The sequence below is a fragment of the Trachurus japonicus genome, chromosome 19, assembly GCF_045865225.1.
Source record: "Trachurus japonicus isolate A0001 chromosome 19, Traja_1.0".
Taxonomy (NCBI): Eukaryota; Metazoa; Chordata; class Actinopteri; order Carangiformes; family Carangidae; genus Trachurus; species Trachurus japonicus.
Window position 1 is genome coordinate 15,202,977 of NC_140925.1, and position 25,495 is coordinate 15,228,471.

General features: G+C 41.9%; 1 protein-coding gene across 2 annotated transcripts; it reads left to right on the forward strand.

Moving 5' to 3' along the window:
- Positions 1-601: 601 nt before the first annotated feature.
- On the forward strand, positions 602-24,456 carry rab3gap1 (RAB3 GTPase activating protein subunit 1). Of its 2 annotated transcripts, XM_085762487.1 has the most exons (25): positions 602-653; positions 797-852; positions 2,335-2,413; positions 2,505-2,637; positions 2,823-2,901; positions 3,560-3,679; positions 4,467-4,632; positions 4,909-5,008; positions 5,341-5,422; positions 5,624-5,692; positions 6,585-6,658; positions 7,123-7,215; positions 7,659-7,831; positions 8,040-8,147; positions 8,998-9,170; positions 9,311-9,365; positions 14,792-15,151; positions 15,909-16,046; positions 16,492-16,719; positions 16,814-16,910; positions 17,184-17,287; positions 17,948-18,060; positions 18,157-18,259; positions 18,722-18,745; positions 23,410-23,879. In XM_085762487.1, the coding sequence occupies exons 1-25, from the start codon at positions 636-638 to the stop codon at positions 23,641-23,643; spliced, it is 2,979 nt and encodes a 992-aa protein (XP_085618613.1). In that variant the 5' UTR covers positions 602-635; the 3' UTR covers positions 23,644-23,879. The 2 variants fall into 2 exon arrangements, with proteins under 2 accessions (XP_085618613.1, XP_085618614.1); XM_085762488.1 differs by lacking the exon at positions 18,722-18,745 and having other exon boundaries at positions 23,410-24,456.
- The last annotated feature ends 1,039 nt before the right edge of the window (positions 24,457-25,495 follow it).

A 25,495-nucleotide genomic window follows, 5' to 3' on the forward strand; every position in this document is an offset into this window, starting at 1 on the left:
AGGGATAGGTGTGGAGGAACAAGCTTCAGGAAATAACTGTGCTGAAGTGTTTTTAGTGAAATGTAATCTTCTAATCACCCCTGCATATTGACAGATGAGATGATGAACAGATGAACAGAGATGCTTATCTTGAAGAAGACGGACCCAACATCAGTCAACACAATGTTGGGAATGTTCAGAGTGAGGCCAAGTGAGTTCACTGCAAACAGTGGACCGTTCAGTAGTGTCTACATATGCAGTATTAGGCAAATTAGTCTGAACATGTTTGAAAGTAGCTACAGCTTGATGTGAGGAGTTCAAATGAACAGCTCTTCTCCACCTCCATGAGCTTGATGGGAGTTGACCACTGACTGTAGCTATAGCCTACAAAAACAGTTGACTTGCGGAAGAGATAGCTCACCAAAATGATCTTTAGTTGAAGAAAAACAGCTAGTTCCCTGTATATTATTCCAACTAATTCAAATGTAGCCTGTGGGACATGTACTGTACATTTAATGTAAACAGTTTGTAGATAAAGGAATACTTGGTTTTGAACAGTAGGGGGCAGCAATACGCCGCGTAGCGTCTCACCGGAAACAGGAAGAGAAACGGGCTGAACTGAACGACGTGGACGAAGAAGAAAAACAACAACAAGTATGGCTGCCGACAGTGATGTGAGTTTCTCTGAAGGATGCATTAAATGGTGTTTTTAGCCTAATAGTTCAGCACAGGAGAAGAATATAGTAGCCTAAGCTTTAATCTCATAGCAGCAGAAGTGAATTAATGTTTGACTTGAACCTGTCTGTGTGTGTTTCAGCCGGAGTCGGAGGTGTTTGAGATCACCGACTTCACCACCGCCTCAGAGTGGGAACGGTAGGACACACAGCACCGTCACTGTCACTGTCACTGTCAGCCTTCATCCTTAGTTACACTGTCAGCCTTCATCCTTAGTTACACTGTCAGCCTTCATCCTTAGTTACACTGTCAGCCTTCATCCTTAGTTACACACTGAGCTCTGGCTGTTGTCATGACTAATTACACTGCTGCGTGTTGCTGCCTTCATTGATTACACACATACACACTCAGGGTATCCGCGGGGTCTTGAAAAGTATTAAAAGGTGATAAATCAAAGGCTTTTCATGACATTATAAAGTCTTAAATTTTGAAGGTATCTTTTTCTGAATTAGCTGTCCAAGAGTTTGAGTCCTAAAAAACATTGTAAAAGTGTGTGAATTTATTCATTTTATTAAAAAACTAAGATGAACCCGGTACATAAAAAAAGAAAAGAAGATTGTTGTTTTTGTTTTTTGAGAGTGGAGCAATGTTTTTTTGATAAACTTTGCCTTTGATTTATTATCCTAGCCTATTTTGAATTATGTTGTATCATAGTGGTCTATAGTCTTTATCACAAACTAAAACTAAACTAAACTAAAACGCAGAGCTTCCTCTACGCCGGAGCCAACTCGCAACAATGTAGCTTCAATTAAGTAGTTCTCAGACTCTTTCTGTCATCTCCCGCTTTGGACAAAGAGGGATTTCAAGACGCACCCATAGACTGTATAAAAAAGACGAACCACGGTGATATGGGTGCAACAATGTCCCTGTTAACAAAATCAACATCTAATCTGTCCCTTCAAATTAAAGTTAGTGACTGTTTGGAGCAGCAGCTGACAGTGACAGTTTTCTCATCACTAAACCTGAGCCACCATCAGATCCACTCAAAGTCTCTTATTGTATATTCTGTGTTTTCCTCTCTTTAACCGTCTCGTTTCAGTTTTTGCCCGGTCAACCTGCATCTGGTGCGCATCTGCTGTTTCTCTCGCGCTTGCTCCCTCGCTCACTCTTGATCCGCATATGAATATTATATAAAAAATAAAAAGGAAAACACACAGACGCGCAAATTGAAATGACCTACTGTAGTGTAGTCTAACAATTCAGTGACCTAGAGCTGTAGATCTGTAGATATCCCCAAAGAAATTCAAATCAAACGCAACTGGACTCAGTTATTTTGTCTAGGAAGACGTTTCACCTCTAAGAGGCTTCATCAGTTCATGTACGCAACTGATGAAGCCTCTTGGACCTGGACAAATGACCTGGACAAATGAGAATATTCACAGGCTTAGACGTTCTGTGTCCTGCACAATATGGCGGCCCCGCTGACGTATCGCCAGATATAGAACGCGGCATCTACGTTTATATATCTATGCTCCCAAACACAAAGAAAGATGATAGCCTGAAATAACACATCAAATTGCTTGTTTTAAATAAAACAAAGTGTATCATAGTGGTATTAATCCTCATATCCTAAAATGACAACTGTGCAGCAGAGGATATAAGATGTTATTTCGTCTGTAGGTTTGTGTCCAGAGTGGAGGAAGTGCTGAATGACTGGAAGCTGATTGGGAACTCTGCAGGGAGGTTGTCCATAGAGAAGGTATTGTTCAACTTTAAATATTCAGCTGAATGACACCAGTTGTTGTTGGTTGTTGTTGTCTAATCCTGCGTTTTGTTATTTTTGCACACAGGGTGAATACACCAGTGGCACATGGGGGGAGAAGTGTCAGGATATAAATTTTGCTGACTTCAAGTTCTTCATAACTCACTACTTCCTGAAAGAAGACACTGAAAAGGACAATGGAAAGGACAAGAACGAGGAAGGTGTGTGGCTTACCCGTCGTGGTTGCTAGCAATGTTTCGGCATTTGCATCTCACCTTCATGTTTGAATGTAATATAAACCCAATGTTAACAAGTGAAAGAGCATCCAGGCCCACAGAGCTGACATCATCATCCAGACAGTCGGTCTCTGACACACTTTCCTTCCTTTTCCTTCTCCTGTATCCAGATGCCTACCCCCTGGCCATGCAGGACCTTCTGTGTATGAACAATGATTTTCCTCCTCGAGCTCACTGCCTGGTCAGATGGTGAGTTCTGTCAGTCAGTATGATTTCATGCAAAGAGAAACCAGGTTCTTGTTTGTTGTAGTTTTACCCCCAAACTCACTTTACACCAGTATCAAACTGACTGAATTAAGTGTATTAAACTGTGGCTAACTGCTGTCATTGATTAGACCATCAAATGTACCATTGAAACTAGTCTGGGGCCGTTGACTCGCTGTTTTGGTAGGAAACGGATCCAGGGCGAGAGAGACAGACCTTTCCGTCAAAATAAAAGCACCGAGCTAATAAAATGCGGTAAAACTCTTTAATTTAAGGAATATAATTTACAAGAACGTCCCCGAGCCATTAAATTAACATTTTGCTTTTATTGTATTACAAGTTAAGGTTTATTTTATAAGTTTTATGTTGGTGAATACTTTTATTTTGGTGAATTTGGTGATTTCGGTATCCGCTACAGACAGGAACCAGAATGCAGACTAATTGGGAGGTAACAGACACCAGGCTCTTCGCTTGTCTGAAGAGCCTGGTGATGCGAGGCTAATTGAAACACAGTTTGATTTAATGTCAGCTGTGATTGATAATAGGCTGTTTGCAGGGGCAGACAGAAAGCAAAGCAGAGAACAGTGTATTGATGTGTGTGGTGTGTATGTGCAGCTGTAACTGTCTGTCTCCGTGGTGACAGGTATGGCATGCGAGAGTTTGTGGTCATCTCCCCTGGAGCCAACTGTGAGGCCATCATCAGTGAATCCAAGTGCAATCTGCTCCTCAGCTCCATCTCCATCGCTCTGGCCAACAGTGGCTGGTGAGTCGACTTATGCTTTATTTATGAAGTATATTATCACATTAAATTATTATATTTTTAATCCATTCATTACCATTAGTTTTGGGTGTGTCCAAAAATTTTCTTTCTTCTGTCTTTTTTTTCTTTATATATTTAGATGTTAATTATTTATTTCCAATAAATAAATACATTACTATATATTTTTTTACATTTTATTAAAACATATGTTTTTGTATTAATATATTTATTTAATGAAATTAAAATGTACAGAAACTTACTGTGGGATGTGCAAAAGCCCCATAAAATGTCAAAAATTTGAAAGGGAACACTGAACAGTTATATAACTGTCTGTATGATGCACACACAGAGTATCACATATTTTTTTTTAGCTGTAAGGACTCCATGATTGTATCAATATTACGTCAGTGTAACTTTACTATATCCCATGTCATAAATGGTTCCATTATATTGTAATTGTATCATCATGTCCTTCAGGTTACAGTGATTTAATGATGTGGTCCGGTGTTGCTGTGAGGAACTCCTGTTACACAGTCTGGTTCATTAGGATCTGGGGTGTCTGCATCTGTTTTACCGTCTTTGTTTGAGTACAAATATCTGTGTCACCATTATTTTAGATGTCAACTACAAGATGTAAAGTTATCCCTGGGTGCTGCCTCCCAGCGCCCATGTTGGTTTGTTTACAGGGTGTGGATCGCTGTCTCTGTGTGTTCATGCTAAAAAAAAAAAAAAGTAAGCAAACAAGATTTTTATACTAATGTTTATTTCCTCTGTGTGTGTCTGAATTCAGCCAGGTGCCCATATTTGTTCAGATCCAGCAGAAGTGGAGGCGGATGTATAATGGAGAGTGCCAGGGGCCGGGTGTGCGTACCGACTTTGAGATGGTTCACCTCCGCAAAGTCCCCAGTCAGTACAACCACCTGTCAGGCCTGCTGGACATCTTCAAGGCAAAGATAGTAAGTGATGTGAAGCAGGACACCTCAGAGAAATATATTTGATTGTAAAAGAATAATATTTAAAGTTGATTAGAGATGTTTCTATAATAGAAGACATTGTCATGACGTAAGTTCCAGGAAAAGTGAAATAAAAACCCAGTTAAAGGTCCATGGAGGGATGAGTGCTCCTCAACAAAACCTTCTGCGAATGTTGATGGGGCAGTGTAATGCAAAGAGATGACCTTTGACCTGTGGTGTGTGTGTGTGTGTGTGTGTGTGTGTGTGTGTTCTGCTCAGGGTTGTACTCTGTCCCCCCTGCCTCCCATCAACATCGCCATCCGTTTCACCTACATCCTGCAGGACTGGCAGCAGTATTCATGGCCACAGCAGCCTCCAGGTATGAGGATGATTCGCTACATATTATCAAATTATTAAAAATGATTATTGATCTCATTGAGTAGGTTTCACAAAAAAATTGCCATGACATCAAAATACAGTGCAAGTAGAAAAACACAAAACAATGGCTGATAATAAAAAAAGTAAGAATAATATTGTTATTAATGAAATAACCATTTTTAAAAGTGATGTAGTGATGAATCAATATTTTCTAAACTAAGAATATTCAGATATTGATTGATTGATCTACACACAGAAGAGCTTTAGAGAGTTTATACCTGCATGTCACAGCCTTTGATGACTTTATTTATTTTTTTATCTGCTTTTAAACAGACTTTGACACACTCCTGGGAGGTGAGGTTGGAGGGGTGGAGTTTGGGAAGCTTCCTTTTGGAGCCTGCGAGGAGCCAATCAGGTGAGTTTGTGAACTTTGGTAATAACATACAGCAAACCACAAATAGGACTTTATCATATGTAATAAACATTTGATGTGTGATGAAAGTTGATGTATTTTCATAATTGTAATACACAGAAACCACCCCAAGAATAACACTGTAAACCCAAATGAAGTGAAATTTGAATTTGTCAGTAACGAACATGTTTGTGGATGTTGTAGTGAACTCCACCTGGCGACCACGTGGCCTCACCTGACAGAAGGCATCGTCGTGGATAATGACGTGTACAGGTGAGAGGCTCCTGGATTCTTCTTCCTCTCTGTCTGGTTTGTCTGAAACTCAGTCCTCTACAAACTAAAGCTTCTAAAGATTTGCCTTGCTCTTTATCTTCACACCTTGTATTAACAGTACATTGTAATCAGGGCTTCATTGTAAAAAGGAGCTTGCTGTCAATCTGCCTCCCTGAATAAATGAAAGTAAAAGAAAAGAAAAAAGAAATGAACAGAGAACTTTCACATACATGACGTCAGCTCTGTTTATCAGCAGTGCTGAACACTACAGCAGCTACAGTGTATTCCATCCATATGTCCAGTAGGACTGACATCATGTTGCCACGTGTGCTGAATGACTAATCAGCTAATGAGCTGATCAGTGGTCTGCAGTGTTGGCTCATAGATCAGTCTAATGACTGTTCACAGAAATAAAGACTGACTCATTTTAAGCCAAGAACATCACACCTCACCCCCGGGCTGACTCAGGTCATAGACTGATGTTACTATGGCAACGTTGCTGCACGTTGCACCAGACAACAGAGGACAGGAAAACATGGCTCATAATTTGTGGTTTGTTTGAGAGAGCATGAGAAGAAGACAAATTATTTTTATTGTGTCACTCTGTGCTGAAATTAAACATTTCATACGTACATACATTTTGGTGTTGATTAGATGGGATCCCTCTGTTGGACATTATTTTATTTTGAAAAAAAGTCTCTAGTCCTATTTTTACCCAGAATTTATTGCAGCTGTAAAAGCAAATTTCCATCACATACTTCAAATATGTGATGGAAATTTTCCTTTCTAAATAAAAAGAAAATTAAAAGAAAAAAAAAGAAATGCACTGACAGAAATGTGACATGATATCAAGTAACCATAAACACCATGTTTGTGTGTTTGTGACCTGCAGTGACCTCGACCCTCTCCAAGCTCCTCACTGGTCGGTCCGAGTCAGGACAGCTGAAAACCCTCAGTGTTTACTGGGTAAGATGAAGCTCTCTGCGTCCAGGAGGAGGTTCTCAGCATCATTTCTGCACCTGAGAACACTGAAAACATAAGACAATGACTGATCTTATCTTAAAGCACCTCTGACTCAGAGTTGTGTTTGTTATAAGCTGATATCAAACTGACTCCTAGGGTTTGATCTGACTTGATCAAAGTTCTACATCCATCCTTTTCCTCCTCTTGCGACATAATATTTTCAAGTACATACTAGTTGCTGCAGGGTTCAGGCAAAGAAGTATTACTGAGCCTTATGGCTGTACTGACATATACTGCATAACATATCTCTGTTGTAACTCCTACTCCTGCTACCAATCTTTTCTGGAAAATAGTCTCATTTTACCCAGAATTCATTATACCACAGTCCAACAGGTGAATTAAGGCTCAGTGTATCTGTATCTGTTCTATCTAAGTCAGTGACACCTGGTTCTTCTGTTCCCATGCAGGCGACTTGCTGACAGAGTTCTTTAAGCTCTGCTGTAGGAAGGAGTCCACTGAGGAGGTGCTGGGAAGAAGACAGACTGAAGAAGAAGGCAAAGGTCAGAGCACAGGCTGTACTGTCTTAACACTGCAGCGGATGGCATAGGTTCTCACTGTGATGTCATTCACGCTGTAGTCTGAAACCTCCTTCACTGGTATTTGTGAAGTGTTTGCACAGAGCCTGATCTCCACAGCTCTAAACGCTGCTGTTCCCTCAGATACAGTAATAAGGCAAGGCAAGGCATTTTTATTTATATAGCGCATAAAGACAAAACATTTAACAGTAAGAACTAGAAACGGAAAAAGAACAGCATAAAAACATACAATTTAAAAATATTAAAATAACCCAGGATAGTAAAAATTGAAAAACATTAAACATACAGTTAAAAGCCAGAAAAAAAAGAATAAAAAAAGTACAAGAAAAAAATAATATATATATTAAAACAATTAAGAGGACTGTGAGGACAATGAGAAATGAGTTGTGTTTATTTTTCTTTCACAGAAAACAGTGACATCACCTCTGCTTTATCCAAGCTGACTGAGCCAGCAGCAACTGTACCCATCTCCAAACTGTCCGTCTCCAACATGATGCACAGCGCACGCAAACACATCAGACGCCACAGACGCATCGACGAGTCGCCGCTCAACACAGACGTACTCAACTCTATCCTCCTGGTAAGAGCTGTTGCTGCTGACTGTTTTATTTTCACTGAAGACAGATGTGACAGTGGAGACTACAGGTGAAGAAACATTCTGAAATACAACTTAAAGCATAGTTTTAATACATCTGTATGTATATAGAGACCAATATCTTAATTGCTTATAGTTAGAATACACCATTATAATTCAGTGTTGATGTGTGTTTTATTCCTGTCTGCCTCAGTATCTCTTCCCGGACGCTGCGGTGGAGAAGTCATCCGACAGCAGCAAGAGTAAAATAGCACCGCCAAACTCCAGTGGGAAAGCAGAGCAGGATAAAAACTCTGACTACGTAGGTTTGACCTTCTCCCACTTCCACCGCCACACTCTGACTGGGACATCTAAGGTTTCAGTTGGGTCGGGTTCTTTTTCTAGGATGCAAACACAGAGACAGCTGCTGCTCAGTCTGCAGCATAAATTCCCTATGAACAGTGATGGGAATGCTACTTTTTTCTACGACTACTTTTTTCCGTAATCAAAAAAGTTACTGTTTCCCCCGTTACAATGCCATTACCATTACTGAAAACAAAATGCGCCGTTACTTCGCTCAAGAAGTCCCATCACAAAATAATAATACACTCGTTAAAGTGTACGTTATATAGCCTACGCATTTTTTCAGTCCATCAACTAGTCGGAAAAACCAACTCAAAAAGTAGTTACTTTTCCTGGTAATTAGTTACTTTTATAATGTAGTAATTCAGTTACTAACTCAGTTACTTTTTGGGGAAATATTAATAATTAGTAACTATAATTAATTACTTTTTAAAAGTAACGTGCCCAACACTGCCTATGAACATATTCAGTTGACATCATGAGGACTTTAAAGACAGTTAGAATTTTACTTCTCCACCTATGGGATGTTGTATAGCTCACTGGGCTCGAGGCTATAGTCCTCGCTGCAGCTGGCCCTGGTTTGAATCCCCCAGTGTGCCCTTTGCTCCATGTCATTCCCCCAGCTCTACTGTCCTGTCAATTAAAGGTAAAAAGCCCCAAAAAATACTTTAAAAAATTTAAAAAAAGAATTCTGGTCTACCCAACAAAAACATTTCCCCTTGCCCCGTGGTCTGAATCGATCTTTTCCTTCACTGACATACTGCACATGTTCACTCCTCACGCCTCACACTTCCTGTCTCTGTGTCCAGAACCTGTTCCTGCAGCTCAAGTCGGCCCCCAGTGACAGTCTGACCTACCGGCTGGCTCTGTGTGTGTGTCTGGTCAACTACAACCACGGTGGGCTGCGGGCCGTCGCCCACCTCTGGCAGGAGTTTGTCCTGGAGTTACGCTACAGATGGGAGAACAATTACCTCATTCATGGGTGGGTGTAAGAGACACACACTGTAGACACAGCACCGTACATTAAGTTTATCATTTAGAGCTGCACCTCAAAGAACATCAGTCACCACTGTCTCTACCTTCACCTAACTGTGCTTTATGTATGTGCTTCCTCGCCTGCAGACTGGCTGCTGGACCTCCTGACCTCCGCTGTTGTCTTCTGCATCAGAAGCTGCAGGTAGATGTTTATAATATACAGTTTGAACCATGGAGGTAAAAAAAAAAGATTGAAGATTCATTAATACAAGTAAATCAGTGGCTGTGGCTGTTTTCAGTGGGGAAAGGTGACATTTTTTCATAGACTCAATTTTCTCTCTGTTAGTCTTTTTAGGCGTTTTGTATTTACTATTAAAGGGCAGTGGAGAGAGACAGAAACGCTCTTTAATGTTTCAAGTGTAACGGAGAAGCATCGTCAAAATAGCTCCAAGAGGCAAAATCATTCAGATGACTTGTGAGCTGAAGGAACATCCTCTAAAATATTAAAATCACTGTCAGAAGCTTCTGATACAAGCATTGTGTCAATTTGCTGTAAAGTTGTTGCAAAACTATCAAAAAACTATGGATAGTAGCAGTATACATATTATATATTTATAGATTTTTATGTATGTAGTACATACATATGTATAGTTATGCAGTTTATATATTTTATATTTTTATGGATGTTTCTGTAGTATTTATATATGCTATATACAGGCATGAGAATCACTCACCTTTCGGCGAAATTCGCCGTTTTGAAACCAAAATAGATGACCTACGTGAATCGTGCAGATCCGATGAGAAAATATTTTTGAGGGGGGGGTCAAGTGACAAGTGATCGGGATTTGGATGTATAGATTACAAGAGCCTTGAATTGAGAAGAGAAAAAAAAGTAGAAGAAGAGGAAAACACCCACAAGCGCGAGAGCACCTGATTGGGTTGTGGTTGTGAATTGTACTGTGCAGTCCAGAGCGGCGGCAGCGGTGACGCCGTCTTGATTCTGTGGCACTGCACCACATTGGTCTACGTATGGGAAACAATAGGTGTGTGTTTGAGTAAAATGGTCGTTTGTGTTTCATTCTATAAACTACTGATAACAATTTCCCCCAAAAATTACAACTGGTCAAAATAACAAAAAAAGATGCAGTGTTTTCAGACCTCAAATAATGCAAAGAGAACAAGTTGATATTCATTTTTAAACAGACCACTAATGTTTTAATTTAGGAAGAGTTCAGATTAATATTGATGGAAATTTCAATTTTAATCCTGCAGCAGCAGGGATTGATTATTTACTGATGCATAATAGTTCTAAGATTTTCTATTAAAGTAAAGTCAATAATGACATTTTTTGTGTTCTCTTTGTATTTGGAAAAGTATCAAAAAACATGTTGGTACCAATACCAGTACCAACATGTTGGTATCGTGATAACACTAATAACGTTATATAGCATAATGTGACCATACTTTATCATACACTCATACTGTCTTGTTCTTCTTGAATTTCTTCTCAAAATGCATCAGATTAATGCTTTCAAATATGAAATATTCAATTTTTTCTTCCGGGGGAGCATGCCCCCGGACCCCCCTACAGGGGTCGTATCCTTCTCACCTTTTTCACCCATGACCTGTTTTCATGTCTGATTTCTATTTATGTTATGTGAGAAAATATATTAATATTACAAATTGTTTATATGTTACAAAATAATTAAGTATATACATTTATTTGTTTTGTTTTGTTTTGTTTTATTTTGCACATGGCAGATAGATAGATAGATAGATAGATAGATAGATAGATAGATAGATAGATAGATAGATAGATAGATAGATAGATAGATAGATAGATAGATAGATAGATAGATAGATAGATAGATAGATAGATAGATAGATAGATTCTGTTTCCTTCCGGGGTCAAGTGGACTCCATCAGGCAGAAACAGACTCTTGTTGTGAAACTTGAGGAGGGGGTGTTGGATCATGTCAATAGAGGGTATGCGTTTACGTCACGTTGCCCTCGGCAACGCCCCGTTCGATCGGACTGAGTGGCAAAACAAGCGTCCCTCAACATGCTGGCGGATAGCGGTGGACTCATAAACTGGATAAAATATCTTATATGAAAACAAATTGATGTCAAAAGGAATCGACAACCAGCTCCCCAAAACCGTCTGCTCCACACTTCCTGTAACACACAGTGTGACCGCAGCACCTGCAGAGTGACTGACAGGCTCACTCACTGTTATGTTGCAGAGGGACGAGATTACAGCTGTTACTGTCGTCCTGACTGTGACTCCCGACACTAAAACATGAGCTGCTTTTATTCTGAAAAACTCTGACCAGTCAAACTGTAGGATGTGTTAGAGGACTAATTTATCTGTCTAAACATCATAACTATGACACCTGAAACTGTAAACACAGCTGATCGATCGAAAAAAATGACCGCTCCAGTGAATTTACTTTCCGTCATTGAGAACAGCTTCTTAAATGTAACTCAGTCAAAGTAAGACGTATCCTCAAGATTTTTAGCAGCTCTGTTAGGTCATGCATGCTTTACATGCTGGTAAAGCTAGACATGTCAGACTTGTGTGGGCTCGGAGAAAATCGCTTCGTTACCTGCTCGTTTTTAAACTTCGGCGGCTCTGCCACTCGTCTTTTTGCCACTCAGTGGATGTTCCACTGTGACTTCCGAGTACCGTGACGTCATGTGCATACCCTCTATATCATGCAGTCCAACCATCATTGCCATCTCACTGGAGATATCGCCCTACATCGTGTCTTTGTCTTTTTCTTTGTCTTTGGCATTGGAGTTTTACTGCTGGTGGGACATCTCACTAGAGATATCACCCTACATTGTGTCTTTGTCTTTGGCATTGGTATGTCCTCAAGAGTTTCACTGCTGGTGGGCCACCTCACTGGAGATATCGCCCTACTTCGTGTCTTTGTCTTTGTCTCTGTCTTTGGCATTGGTATGTTCTCAATAGTTTCATTGCTGGTGGGCCATCTCACTGGAGATATTGCTCCACAGCATGTCTTTGTCTTTGTCTTTGTCTCTGTGTGTATGTTCTCAGGAGTTTCACTGCTGGTGGGCCACCGCACTGGAGATATCGCCCTACTTTGCGTCTTTGTCTCTGTCTTTGGCATTGGTATGTTCTCAGGAGTTTCACTGCTGGTGGGCCGTCTCACCGGAGATATTGCTCCACAGCATGTCTCTGTCTTTGGCATTGGGAGGTTTTGGGGAGTTTCACTGTTGGTTGACCTTCTCACTGGAGATATTGCTCCACAGCATGTCTCTGTCTCTGCCCCTGTCTCTGTCTTCGGCATTGGGATGTTTTTGGGAGTTTCACTACTGGTGGACCGTCTCACTGGAGATATTGCCCCACAGTGCATCTTTGTCTCTGTCTTCTCTGGAGAGGATCCAGGGCTTGTACAGAACCTTATTCGTTTCCTTGGTGGAGAGCTGGTCCCTCCACAGATGTCTGCATAAGGTCTTTTCCTCAAAGATCTTCTTGTCCATTCTTTGCTCGTTGTTTCCTTGTAGCTGGTTCCCTGTTGCTCATCTACATCCGTGGACATCCTCATCCTCTTACGTGGTGGAGAGGGAGTCTGTCCACGGATGGCACTGTAGGGTCTTTTCCTCAAAGATCTTCTTGGCCAGTCTTTGCTCGTCGTCTCCTTGTAGCTGGTTTCCTGTTGCTTATCTACATCCGTGGACATCCTCATCCTCTTACGTGGTGGAGAGGGGGTCTGTCCACGGATGGCACTGTAGGGTCTTTTCCTCAAAGATCTTCTTGGCCAGTCTTTGCTCGTCGTCTCCTTGTAGCTGGTTCCCTGTTGCTCATCTACATCCGTGGACATCCTCATCCTCTTACGTGGTGGAGAGGGGGTCTGTCCACGGATGGCACTGTAGGGTCTTTTCCTCAAAGATCTTCTTGTCCAGTCTTTGCTCGTCGTCTCCTTGTAGCTGGTTCCCTGTTGCTCATCTACTGTGGACATCCTCATCCTCTTACGTGGTGGAGAAGGGGTCTGTCCACGGATGGCTTTGTAGGGTCTTTTCAGCAGAGAACTTTTTTGAAAGACCTTTCTCCTTTTCCGCTCTGGAGAGGCGCAGCCCAAGTTCTCTCTGCACACCTGAGAGATTTCAGCATATCTCCTCTTTCTTCTCTCTCGCAGCTTAATGAGAGCCATGCTAGAGATCTTATCCTTAGCCAGTGTCTCGCAGTTCTGATATTTGTTCAACAAGTTGTCAATAATGCACTCAGAAAGTCAACTAAACAACGTATCCTCTCTCTATTGTGCACGCAAACAAATATCAACTAATAAGACCGAAGTGTCTGACATACAGAGTTCTAGAATTTCTGATTCCTTGAACTTTTCATCTGTGATGTCATCATATCCCTTTATGATGGTGATGACATCACACAGTGATATGATAGTGATGATGACATCATAATGCATAATGTGATGAATGACCTTTAATGATGACATCATAAGGTGATGGCACTTTATGATGACATCACCCTCTCAAGGTTTTCTATGGGGGAGGGGGGGCAGTGGGTTAGCAATGTTACCTCTGCAGGCATGAAAATCACTCACCTTTCTGTGAAATTCGCCGTTTTGAAACCAAAATAGATGACCTATGTGAATCGTGCAGATCCAATGAGAAAATATTTTTGAGGGGGGGGGTTAAGTGGCATGTGATCGGGATTTGGAGGTATAGATTACGAGAGCCTTGAATTGAAGTAGAAGAAGATGAAAACACCCACAAGCGCTAGAGCACCTGATTGGGTTGTGAATTGAACTGTGCACTTCGCCGCTGCGAAGTCGCCGCATTGTAATTTGAGCCGTTACAGCACGACCTGTCCATGTGCCTGCGTTTGTGTGTGTGCACCAGCGCACTAGAGAGAGACGGGCCGCCACAGACTCGTTAATTTATGCAAACACTGCTCGTTTTTACTAGCATGCATGCGCGCTTCTCTCTCTCTCTCTCTCTCTCTGTGTGTGAGTGAGTGAACAGAGAGAGCGCTATGCGGAGATGAATTAACGGAACGATATTGCGTTGATGAAAAAAAAAAAAGCAAAGTCAATTTGTGGCTACTGTAGTACTGCTTGAATTTCTTCTCAAAATGCATCAGATTAATGCTTTCAAATTTGAAATATTCAAAATTTTCTTACGGGGGAGCATGCCCCCGGACCTCCCTAGAGGGGTTGGATCCTTCTCACCTTTTTCACCCATGACCTGTTTTCATGTCTGTATATATTTATATGGATATTTGTACATACATATTATTAGCAATAATATAAAAATATATTAACCGTGATGAGTTAAAATGGGTTAGGAATTTAAAAAAAAAAGTGTATACTCCTTTTTCAAACTTGTTTGTATAGTATGATTTGATGATACTTTTATTTTATTTATTTTAGACACGTTCAAAATAGATTAATTCCTTCATAACTGAGGATTTAATAATTTACAGGTTTATTTCTTCTCCTGTCCGATCAGACCAGTTGTTCTTCACTTTCATCCAGGCCAACTCCAGATGAATCAATGGATATCAAGCAGATCATCCTTTCTTCATATCATCCAACTGTTTGCTAATGAGTTCTCTCATGCTGTGTACACCGTGTTGCTGCACAGATGCTGAACTGCTGCATCGAGAGGAAGAGGGCCAGAGACGAAGCTCGCAAGGCGCAGGATGGGAACAAAGAGAGAGAGCGTAAGGTGTCGGGCGGAGGCTCTCACAACAACTCGGCTGCAGCGGAGTCTGGGACAGGATCCGCCTCAGCCAGGGAGGTGTCCCCGGGGAAGTCCTGGGACTCCTGGAGCGACAGCGAGGACGAGTTCTTTGAGTGTCTGAGCGACCAGGGGGAGGCAGACGCTCCGCACGCTGAGGGAGAGAAGGACGGCAGTAAGACTAAAGCTGAGGGCAGACTGCACCCATACAACAACATGAGTCTACTCAACTCCAGTGAGCCTCTCTACGTCCCCGTCACACAGGTCAGGGTCTATCAGTCTCTCCCTCTCTCTCTCACACACACACACACAGATTGATCTATTCTTCTAGTTTAGATGCATATGTGTCAGTTATAGATGAATAGTATACAGATGTCACTTGTATTCTATTTAGTATTATTGCCTTCAAATATAGCTGAAAGAAAATGCTCCATAAAGGTAGACGTTTGTATTAAAGCTCCATACAGTATAAACTAGATGTCCATGTGTAGTGTGATTATAAAGCAGCTCTAGGTTCTATATTAATACTGTGAAAGTATCAAAGCCTCAGTCCACAGAGAAATACACACAGCCTGGATTCAGAAACTGAGCCTTAAAACCAGCCATCAGGACTTCCTGTCACTTTGTGATGTCATATCTGCTATATTTCTGTTTGATCGCTCACACTCAGAGCCCATCCTCTGACTATTTTTCTTTTTAATTTCCCGCCCCTGGATGAATGAATGTCACTAGCTGCAATTCAAAACTGTGAAGAAAGATGAAGGTTTCAAATACTTTTCTTTATATTCTGTAAAATCTCCTCACTAGCCAGAGCTGTTTTTCATCCAGTGTTTACACACAGATACAGATAGAGCTTTTTCTTGATGAGTTCTACTCTCTCATATCTTTTATTTCTTTTCTCGTTAAATGTTGTTGAGTTACAAATGTGTTAAATTGGAGCCAATCATTGTTCAGAAAAATATAACGGGAGTTAACCACAGATAAACAAGCACTCCTGTATAACATGACATGTGTCTTCCAGGAACCTGCCCCCATGACTGAGGACCTGTTAGAGGAGCAGTCAGAGGTTCTGGCCAAACTGGGTACATCAGCTGAGGGCACGCACCTCCGCGCCCGCATGCAGAGCGCCTGTCTGCTCTCTGACATGGAGTCCTTTAAGGTGAGACCTGCAGACATTAGTGTCCAACCCATTTTCCTGCACTGTCGGATTATTTCTGCAGTTGAACTGAGAATACTGAGGGTTTATTACATTTTATCTACTTCACTTGTGGGCAGCTATCTAAAATATTTTCCTGCCTCCATCCTCCCATTCTACATCTCAGACAGTTTTCAAAAATGCATCTTAGTTATTAAAATGTGTGTGTAATATGATGGTAACAGTTGTTATACATATCAAAAATAAAAAATAACATCTGGTCAAATGTTTGTAGTGTCAGTAGCTGAAGTCTCTAATCCAGTGCTGTAACACTTGTTATAATGTGATTATGAGCTCTTGTGGTTATGGGATCTGGAGTATTGATCCAGAGGGGTCAACATTAATATATTTCACATGAGTTAAACATTGATATAGACTGATATAAACCTGTTTTCCTGTTTCTCTGCAGGCGGCCAACCCCGGCTGTGTTCTGGAGGACTTTGTGCGCTGGTATTCGCCGAGGGATTACGTGGAGGAGGAGGTGGAGGATGAGAAGGGCAACAAGGTGGTGAAGGGCGAGCTGAGTGCCAGGATGAAGATCCCAGGAAACATGTGGGTGGAGGCCTGGGAGACAGCCAGAGTTACACCTGCTCGACGCCAGAGGAGACTGTTTGATGACACCAAGGAGGCAGAAAAGGTCATTCTCTACAACTGACTATCCCTGGGTGGATAAACCTGTACAGTACAGATGAATGAATCAAACTAAACCTGAGTTTCCATTGTCTCTTTAGGTTCTTCACTATTTAGCAATGCAGAAACCTGCAGATCTGACCAGCCATCTCCTGCCCTGCATTCTCCACGCTGCTATTTTGAAGCTGAAGGAGGAAGGTGAGTCACTGTTACGACATCAAACATTCATTGTCCCAAAATGTATTTTCTCCTGTGTTTTATTTCAAGGGTTGCTCCATAAGAAGATATATTTGTAGTTCTGCAAATGACAGCAGATATCTAGATAAATTACTTGAACTAGAGAGTGAATGTGTCAGAATAATCTTGTGTCTTGTATACTATGTATAATGTGGAAACAACATGAGTGACTTATTCTGTATTCTTCTAACTTTAATCATCATCACTTATTCACCCTTGTCTCCTCCCTAACAGAGCTGATAGAAGACATTCCATCCATCAAAAAGAACATTCAGCAAGCTACATCTCAAGCCAGCAAGCTGCTGCACCCCCACAACTACGACTACAAGAAGCTAGAGGTCAGTGACCGACCAGACAGGAAGTGAACTGGTCCGGAGTTTCACTGTGTGTTCAGTCGCCCTGTTCTTCTCTTTGTGTTACAGCAAAGGCTCCAAAGTGAGCGTTAGTGAGAGTGTTACACAGTCGATCATCATTAGATACTGTAACCCCAGTCAAATGATAGAAAAAGAGTAAAGACTCTGTTCAGTCAATATTGTCTGGAGCAAGAAGAATCCAAGGAGAGGGTGGAGGGAATGTGTCATTTGTGTGGAAGTGATAGAATGATGTCATAGTTGCGGTAAACGCATGGATCTATTAACGCTGGCTTTTAACACGGATGTCAATTTGTGTGATATCCATTAAAAGCTGGTGTGATGTTCAATGCGTTTTACAGATTTTAATTGAAAAAAAAATCCATGCATTAACCGCAACTACCGAAACCATGGAAACGTAAACATAAAATTCCACCGGAAGAGCAAAACCAGCTTACATTTTTGACGTTCGGAAACAGGTGGATATTTCAAGAGTTTCATTTAGAACCCACAGAGGGAGTTCCACCGAGAAGCCTTTTATATTTTCAAACTTGTCAATATTGTGGGGTCAAACGACATTCATCAACGTAAATCTCCTGTTCCTGCTCTGACAGTGTGTGTGTGTGTGCGACCCTCCTGTGTGTGCAGGATTTCATAAACCAGCTGATGGTCATGGAGACGGTCATCACCAGAGCTCGCTCGCTCAAGGCCAAGTTCGCCGTCAGTGAGGGAGAGAAGGGAGAGGACACGGAGCTGGAGAAGTAAGTCCCCGACGTAACCACGGTGATCCCGGCGGTGGCGCTCCGAGCCGGACCGCTCTCACCTCATCTCATCTCATCTCATCTGTGCTGTCTCAGGTTCGTCAGCTCCCTGTTGGAGGAACCGGAGGTGCTGGTGGTGGGGGCGGGTCAGGGGCCGGCAGGCAGCATCATCCACCGGCTGTTTGTCAACGCTCAGAGGGTAAGAACACACACACACACACACACACACACACACACACACACACACACACACTCTCTCCCTCCTGCTCCCTGTGGATCTGTTCTATTCAGTAATGTATGTACAGATAGACGTGATCCAGATGATCACCACCTCTGCTTCATCTGTCAGTGTTTGTCTTGTAGCATTATGACCTCAGCAGGCATTTCTATAGAATAACTTTATTAACACTTGAACAGGTTGACGCTCTGTTTTTCATTTATCATCTTACACACACAAGAAAACAGGAGAAATGAGTCTAGTTAACAGCTTAGTAACAGTAACCCCCCCGCCCCCAGCCTTGATTGCTTCAGGCAATCCCCCCCCCCCCCCCCCTCTTCCTCCTCCTCCTGTGACACAGGTTTGTGCTTTTTCTTTTTTTCTTGTACGTTTCCTCCGTTCGAACATGTTTTTTTTTTTCTCCCTCCTGCTGCTTGCGTGAAGCTGGCTGACTTCACCAGTGACGAGGTAAACACAAAGCATCGATTGAGACCTTCCCTCCCCGACTCCCAGCATCCCCCTGTGCCTCTGCTGCTCCCCAGTGACATGCCGACAACAAACATGCGCACGTTATGTGCAAACACGTTATGCAGAAATACACAAATAAGATGATATGAGCTCCAGAAATGTGCGGGCACGATAAGAGAAGCACTGATTTCTGTCTCGTATCGTTGATCATCGGGATGTGTACGTCGTCATGACAGCAGCAGTCTGTGTAGTTTCCAATGTGGTTTCTACAGGTCTGTTGTAACCTTGAACCAGCTGCTTCCACTTCTTTATAGATACAAGCAGTTAAATTGAGATCAATGTGTCTCAAACCCTCAGTCATCTGTACATAAAACCTTAAAGGGATAGTTCAACATTTTGGCAAATTTGCCTATTGCCATAACACGTAGCAGTAGGTTCATTATCGGTGCATGTTGTTTTGAGATCTGCGGGGCAGAGTTGCTCAGTGAACACAATGGCAAATGTGACCTGAGAGGCAAATGCGTAGCCGGAACTACATTTCAGACATGGCTGCTGGGCGGAGTGATTTCAAAAGCACAAGTAGTTCAGAGTATTTGCTTCATTTGTCGTAATGTTACATAATTATACATGATTATTTCATAGCGTGGTGAAAGTGCAGGTCACAACTTGTCCACTAGAGCGTCTTGGAGTTGTTGGATTGTGTATTTGATGAGTTTGATGAGGGACAGGGGACCTGGACCATTCACCTCCATTGTGTTCACTGAGCAGCTCACGTCTCTGCCCCGCTGATCTCAACACAACATACTATACAACATGCTATACATTGTATACAACATACAACATACAACATACAACATGCAACATGCGATAATTAAAGGTAATGAACCTACTGCTATCACTATAGGAGTTATGGCAATAGGCGAATTTGCCAAAATGTTGAATTATCCCTTTAAAATTTTAACATTTAGATGTTAAATTACAGAAAGTGTCAAAACCCAAGACCAAACCAGTCACACAACCTGTGTTACTAATGGATGGAAATAGATGATCCCCCTTTTTGCTGAACTTTCCCTGAACCACTGGTCTGAAGGACACAGTGTGAGACAAGTGGACACAGGCGGCTGCAGATGAACACTTCTGTGTGTTTGCTGCAATATAAGAATACAATGTGAACACAGTTGCTATAGTAACTTAATGTTATGCTGACAGATTATGCTGCATCTTTAGTGCGACACCTGCTCACAAGTATAAAAGCACCACATTGATGAAGATACAGTACAACATCAACAGTGTAACACACTCAGCTTCTCCTCTAACAGTGTGTCTTGTCCTCTCACTCTGCTCTGACAGCAGGGAGACATTTTCGGTGACATGGAGGTTTGCACAGCGTCAATGATTCTACATGTGGTCACTGTAGTTGTGTTGCTGCTGCTGTAGTAGACACACACATAGAGCCTGTAGCTGCAGAACACACCCCCCCTCCAGAGGCCATAGATCTACGTCTCCATTAAGCACACACACACACACACACACTACTGTGTTAGCCCCTACACATGTCCAGCCTCCTCCTCCTCCCTCCTCCACTCTGTTGATTTAATCAGTTCTTTTCTTTGTGTGTGTTTGTGCATGTCAAGTCACATCCAAGTTACAGAAAACCCCCTGTTTATTGTGGTGTGTTTTTTTTTTGTCATTTATTTTGACAGCTCTGCCTTCAGCCTTGAATATCAGCTGATGGACAGAGCTGTGAAAATAAAGCTCACCATGGAATAAAGCAGAGTTTCCTCCTAGAATAACCCTGTAAGTGATTCTGTAACTGAGTTAAAGCTGAGAGCTACAACACAGAACCCCCCCCCCCCGCCCCGGCTTCAGCTTTAATGTGATACGTCAACAGCTGCTCCAGGTTTCTGATCACTGTCTGTGAAGTTCTGTCAGGACGGCAGGAAACAAATTCATGATTCATAAAAATCTGTATCTGTTTCCATAGTAACAGTATAAGGATGGCAGTGAAGGTTCTCACATCGAACGAACAAGTGGAGAACTGAGCCGAGTCTGACATGAACAGGAACGTAAAGAGGAGTTAAAGGTCCAGTGTGTAAAATGAGGGGAATCTAGCAGTCTGATTCTATTATTTATCTATTAAATAATTATATTGTTTATGTATGAACGTGAAACTCTTGAAACGTGCTCTCTGGTTGGCTGGATTTTCCATTCTGTACAAACATGGCGGCACAAGATGGCGACATTCTCTAAGCAAGACCCTTGCTATATGTATAAAAGAAGAATTATAAGGCTACGAAAACCAAACAGATTTTATTTTTTTATTTTTTTAGCGATTATACACATATACAAATACATAGATTCAGATTTTGCCAATACACCTATATTACACACTGGACCTTTAAGACCATGATTCAGGTTTAGGATCCAGTCTTGACCTGAGGGCTGTGGATGACAGCAGCAACATGGAGGATACTGGTCTTAACTGGAACCACAGCAGTGATCTCAGACCTGGACGAAGCTCCTGTGATGCTCAGCTCATGTGACCAGGAGGATGTGGCATGGCAGAGAGTGCATGCAGCACATCACAGCTCCTGCTTCCTGGGAGGAGCAGGCATGTGGTGGTTCAGGTGAACTCAGCAGCGCGGTGCACCAGTTCCACTGTCACAGCTCTGTGTTTAACAGATCCTTTAAACCTCCACGGGACAAGAGAAAGTCAGAGTCTAGAGGTCTGAAGATGAACAGCTGGACGTTTAAGACGTTTAAAGTGATCTAAAGAAATAATTCCTCTTTTTTAGTATTTTTTAGAGTCTATTTATTCAACATGAAGATACACTCTAGACTTAATTACACAATAAAAGCTTTGTTAGATCTCACGCAAAATCATTGCCATCATGAATCTTTACCTTAGATATGCAATAATAACAAAGCAGAGCAAAGCTGCTTCAGAGAGATTCCACATACAGTCCACAAACTACAGTAGTTATCCCTAACAGGACATGGATAGAATGAAAATAAATGATCATAGATGTCAGTAATTGACTCTGATGGATTCTAATTAAAAATGAAGTAATAAATAATCCCAAAACCTTTTAAAATGCAGTCAGACTTTGAAATCATCTGACATCACATGTTCCCCTGGATACAAGCCTGATATGAAAGAGTGGTAAGAGCTGCTGCTGTGACTGAAGCTTCATATTAAATGAGTTGCTTCCTGATGGTCAGTGTTTTCTGGCAGTGTGATGACCTCACCGTGATGATGTCACTGCTGAGGTGATTATCTCCTCCCTGTGTCGATCACACATCTGATCGAACCACTGACTCAGTGAATCAGCCTGTTCAAACCTTTTTACCTCAAGGATCCTGAAGCGACACAAGCTAAACCACCGACTCTCTGATATGATTTTTGCTTCCACATGTTAAAGATTTATGATCAGAATAGTTTCATTCATGGATTGACCTGTTGGGATACTTACCTCCTACAACACATGAGAATATTTCTCTCTCCCTATGAAGCGTCCTGTGTGGCAAAATATCAAATACGTAGTTGCTCAGAACTGGTCAGAGCAGGAAGTGTGTTTACAATTTGTGCCAAGATATTTCTCCTGGTGACAAAGTTTTCTCTTTGTTTTTGATGCTGTAGCTCATGTTGCTGTAGAAGTGTTGTTTTAGTGTTAGATGTGTTTGTAGTGATGTGTTAGTTCATTTTACAGAGAGCAAAAAGAATATACCATTCAACACACATACTGCTCTACACTTCAATTTACTCTCAAATAAATCACTTCTAAAACAGCAGAGCTGCACTACCACAGAGCGCGATGTGTGTTGATCCACTGCAGGAAATAGTCCAAGTTGAAAGTCACTTTCACTTATTATTTAAAGGCATAGTTCAACATTTTGGCAAATTGGCCTATTGCCATAAGGTTAGTTACCTTGGCTTTAATTGTCAGTGCAAGCTGTTTTTAGAACGATAGAGCAGAGCCGCGAGCTGCTCAGAGCGGAGGGTTAGACTGCTTGCTGAAAAACTGCCCCTGACGGGAACGCACATCAGTGGTTTTGCATGAATTTGCCTCTAAAACAACTTGTTGTCGTAACGTTCCGTTATTATTTCATAGCGTGGTGAATGTGCAGGTCACAACTTGTCCACGAGAGCGTTTTGGAGTTGTTGGATTGTGTATTTTGATGAGTTTGATGAGGAATTGTGAAAATATACGCACATCCCTTGCTTGGGATGCTGGGCCAAAGGGACAGTAGAAAAGAGAAGAAATAGCCCGCACAACCTAGTTTTATATTCTTATATTCTTTATATTCTGGAGCAAAACGAGGTTGTGCGGGCTATTTCTTCTCTTTTCATGAGTTTGATGAGGGAAACCAAGAAATCCCATTAGCCTCCGTAGCGTAGCTCTGAGCAGCTCGCGGCTCAGCTCCGCTGTTCTAAAAATAGCTTGCACCGACAATTAAAGGTAACAAACCTACTCCTAAAACTATAGGGATTATGGCAATGGGCCAATGTGCCAAAATGTTGAACTATCCCTTTAAATGTGTAAATTGAACTAGTGGTGTGTTGTGGTTCTAACTGGTGCACCAGGCTGCAGTTTCCCTCAGCATCTTCTCCGTGTGGTCACTGACTCCCTGTCCCCTCCCTCCCTCCCTCCCTCCACCTTCAGGCCGCCCTGCTGTCTCCTCTGGACGAGGACGTGGGTCCCGACAGGAAGCCGAGCGGAGGCGGCAGCAAAGTGCCTGACTTCCCGCCGCCGGCCGGCCGCGAGATCCTGCTGCGCACCTGCGTCCCCCGGCCGGCGCCGTACTCCAAAGCTCTGCCCCAGCGGCTCTTCTGCGTCCTGATGAGGGAGGAGTTCAGGCTGGCGGGGGCCTTCTCCTCCGACACCTCCTTCTTCTGAAGCCTCCGCGTGCAGAGCCTCATCTACGTGTTGAAGCAGAGACAGTGAAGTGGTTCTTCTGAGTCAGATCTAACTGAAAGATATCTGTTGTCATGTCAACCGCATGAGTCTCTCCTTCTGGTCCTCAATGTAGGTTTAACTGTAAACTGCTTATGATGACATGAGACACTCAGCAGCTTCTGTCCAGACGCTCAGTGAGGCACAATATTCAGTCATATTGATTATTGCTATTAGATTTATTTTTAAATTTGATGTCAGATTATTATTTTTCTTTCTTTTCTTTGCAGTTCTGCTCTGTTTACTGAGTCCAGCCCTCATTCCACTGCTTCTACACTGATCCTCTGCATGTGATTGGCTCTTTAGTAGCAGCATTACAGCCAGATACAAACACACATTACACACACATAATATATAGATATGATATAGTTGATCATATATTGTGGCTTCACAGCACCAGGATCAGTGATCATGACGTCACCTGTCGAAGCTGTAGCTGCTTCCTGAGCTCTTTGCACACTACGGCTTGTTAATGAATAAAAAAGTGCAATCACTCATCCACGTGCTCATCCCGCTCAATATGCAGTCATCGCAGCCGCTCACAAGTTTGCGTTAAATTTCCGATGTAAAACCGTTGTCATGGTAAAGGTTTGTGTTAGACTGATGAAATGACAGGAGAGGTCAGTTCATGTAGGAGAAATGTGCTCAGTATATTTTAAATGTTTAATGTCGCTCCAAAATGTTCTGTCGTCTGAAATAAACACTGCTCTCCTGTCGGCTCTCTGGTTTCTTTTGTGTACTCATGAAGAAAGTTCTATCTGTCTGTCATCATCATCATCATCATCTTGTTTCTCAGTTACAGCATTGAACAATGACTAGAGGTGTTTTTGAAGAACATTATGATGCAGGGCCGGCCCCTGGCATAAACACTCTATGCGGTTGTTTAGGGCCACAGCCGTTAGGTGGGGGGCCACATGATCAGAAAGGTACCGGGGTTCATCAAGTCATTTAAACATCCTGAGGTCTGCACGTGCACGCTATGAGCTTTATAATGTAATTTGAAGTCAATATTCAGCTTCTTTTATCTCACATTTGAGACATTTGGTGAAAATAGAATGGCAGAATGACAACATTTGTGCTCAAAAAGCAATCTTACAAAATTTCATTATAGACTTGTTTTCTACACTTACCTATTACTGTATTCACATCCTATTTCAAGCACCAAAAACAGTTCATTCTCATGACTGAAGGTGTGTTTTCACAAGGGATTTGAAATTTTTCAAAAAGCAGACCTCAAATTTCCAGCATTTGGCCTAAATTATTTCTTTATACAGTGTTCTAGGACAAACTGGCCTCAGTGTGCTTACAGCGGAGGTTCTAATATTTAGACATAAAACACTTGTTACGTCTGCAAGTGTCTTAAAAAGATAAATTTAAGAAAATATGTAAAAGTCGAGAAAATGGCCTCAAACCTCAGAGGGCATAAACACGTCTGTATTCAGTTTTAACCAGTGATTTGGTGTTTGCGCTTAGAGTGCAGGGCCACAAACAAAAATCTTGTTTAGGGCCACCAAAATCCTAGGGCCGGCCCTGTTATGAGGTCACAGTGAAGCTGATAGATTTTAATCTTATCCTTACAGACAATACTGTTCAATAGTGTCACAATAATCACATGAACTGGTGACTGGTTAAAAATATATTTTATAATGGTCACTTCAACCTCCACCTTTGACCTGCAAAATGTAAGTGAATGTGTGTGTCAAACAAGAAGACGTGTCCTCAACACAACAGCTGTGAAGAGAGAGCCCTAGTGAGGGAGAGATGAACAAGTAGAGATGAATGTGACCTAATCAAG

What these genes read in the sequence shown, in the direction of transcription:
- rab3gap1 (XM_085762487.1), top strand. An exon ending in GCTCTGGCCAACAGTGGCTG is followed by an intron (nt 3,680 to 4,466) that starts GTGAGTCGACTT and finishes GTCTGAATTCAG; the next exon opens with CCAGGTGCCCATATTTGTTC. An exon ending in TACTCAACTCTATCCTCCTG is followed by an intron (nt 7,832 to 8,039) that starts GTAAGAGCTGTT and finishes TGTCTGCCTCAG; the next exon opens with TATCTCTTCCCGGACGCTGC.